The 2,113-nt window shown below is 47.3% G+C and overlaps 1 protein-coding gene across 1 annotated transcript; it reads right to left on the reverse strand.

Annotated features, from left to right (window-relative positions):
• Window positions 1-278: 278 nt before the first annotated feature.
• On the reverse strand, window positions 279-1,064 carry ZNF664 (zinc finger protein 664). The gene has a single exon (XM_007938114.2). The coding sequence runs from the start codon at window positions 1,062-1,064 to the stop codon at window positions 279-281; it is 786 nt and encodes a 261-aa protein (XP_007936305.1).
• Window positions 1,065-2,113: the final 1,049 nt, after the last annotated feature.

Here is a 2,113-nt window from a genome sequence, read left to right on the forward strand (position 1 = left end):
ACTCTTTCAACTATCAAGGCATAGCGCCAGAATCCCGGGAAGCGCATGTCCACAACTGGAACCTGGATGACACTGAGAGGGATTTTTATGTTCAAAGCCAAGTCATGGAACACACTTGGCATGAATCGAAAAATCCACCCCACATATGCCTTTTCTCAAAGAAACGTTCTGCTAGGGATTGCTGCAAATATTCCATGGGTCAATGTGGGTATCTACAGGGTTTCCTTCCTAGTGGCACTTATGGGTTTTAAGATCATTCTCGCTCTTAGCACAATGTTTTATATCACTGATATTTTGAGATGGTTTCTCTCCTTTGTGTGGACTCTCTGGTGGATGCAGAGGCTGGTGCTCTGGCTGAAGGCCTTGCCACACTCGTCACATTTGAACGGCTTCTCTCCGGTGTGGACTCTCTGGTGGATGCAGAGGCTGGAGCTCTGGCTGAAGGCCTTGCCACACCCACAGCATCTATAGGGTTTCTCTCCCGTGTGCACCCTCTGGTGGATGCAGAGGCTGGAGCTCTGGCTGAAGGCCTTGCCACACTCATAGCACTTATAGGGCTTCTCCCCCGTGTGTACCCTTTGATGCATGCAGAGGCTGGAGGTGTGCCTGAAGGCCTTGCCACACTCTTCACATTTAAAGGGCTTCTCTCCCGTGTGGACCCTTTGATGCATGCAGAGGTTGGAGCTGTTACTGAAGCCCCGCCCACACTCACTGCAGACGTAGGGCTTCTCACCTGTGTGAACTCTCATGTGGATCTGGAGATGGGAGCTCCAATTGAAGGCTTTGCCACACTCATAACATTTATAGGGCTTCTCCACCGTGTGGATCTTCTTGTGTCTATTTAGTTTGGTCGTAGTGCTAAAATCTTTACCGCAATCATCACATTTATAGACCTTCTCACCTGTGTGGTCTCGCCAATGGATATGAAGCTCTGATATATGGAAGAAACCCTTGTCACACTTGTCACATTTGTGGGGCTTCTCAGCTGTGTGAATTTTCTGATGCATAAAAAGATCTGCTCGCTCAGAGAAGAACTCCCTACACATGGGGCACTTGTAGATCATGGTTCCTATTTGGTATCGTGAGTGAAAGAAGGAAACTGTCTTTCAACTACCTACTCTAGTGACACGGTGGCAGGGCTACTAAGTTCACAAAGTCTCTTATTTGGCCATCTTAGCAATTTATCTCAGGCTTGCTCTAGTAGGTAAGTTAAAGGTCAGCCTAAGCTTTTCCCTGCCTGTCTTTCTATGGAAGGCTTCTTTCTGCATAGTGTTCCTCACTCAGTATTACTACTAATCATAAAGTGACATATACTTCCACACATATTCTGTAACTCATGAACATGGAACTTCCTGTTAGATCCTGAGCTGTCAACATTCCAAGGGGCTCCCAAGATGCAAACCTTTGTGTGTTTAAGCCCCTGGGATCTTCCTCCTGTAGAGTAATCTCATCCTTCTCTCCTAGACAGAGGCCTGCACAGTGTGCCTGCAGTGGAGAGGAAGATGCTGCTGGCTGACTTTGGTCCCCTGCAGCCTCCCCCAGGAGAGTCAGTCTGATATCCCACCCCCTCCTCATCAGCCAGGGGGCCGTCCCAGGAAGCAAGCTCCGCGGGTGCAGGAGTGTCACTGATCCTTCTTTCTGAAGAGTCTCTACGTGGCACCACTCCAGTCCCCTATGATGGGAAAATAAATTAATTAAAAATGTCTCTTTGCCTAGAAATGGCTACTGAGCCCTAATGAATCTTGTATGAAAGGACAGAGCAGCAGCACTCACCTGTTTGATCTCGAGAAAGCAGCTCTCTTATCTTCCAGAGAGGTGTGTCACTTGGTTGTGCAGGTCTGAAGAAGAGAATTTGTAGATATCACGGTCCTGTTAATAACATAATCCACTCACAAGCACTTACTACAATTATCTGAACAATGCCAAGGAGAACATTAGTGGAAGGAAAAGGAAACCCTCGGAAGAAACCAGCTGTCCTGCATCAAGGAGCGACAGGGAATACTGTGTCCTTTTTGAACCTCACAAAGCATAATGCTGCAGAGCTTTTGGAGATAAAACATCATATTTGAGTTGTCTTCTACTCTACAGATAGAGTAAGCATGGGAGAGATCCA

This window comes from Orycteropus afer, unplaced genomic scaffold, assembly GCF_000298275.1.
Source record: "Orycteropus afer afer isolate SDZICR_OR568_19922 unplaced genomic scaffold, OryAfe1.0 scaffold00048, whole genome shotgun sequence".
NCBI classification, from domain to species: Eukaryota; Metazoa; Chordata; class Mammalia; order Tubulidentata; family Orycteropodidae; genus Orycteropus; species Orycteropus afer.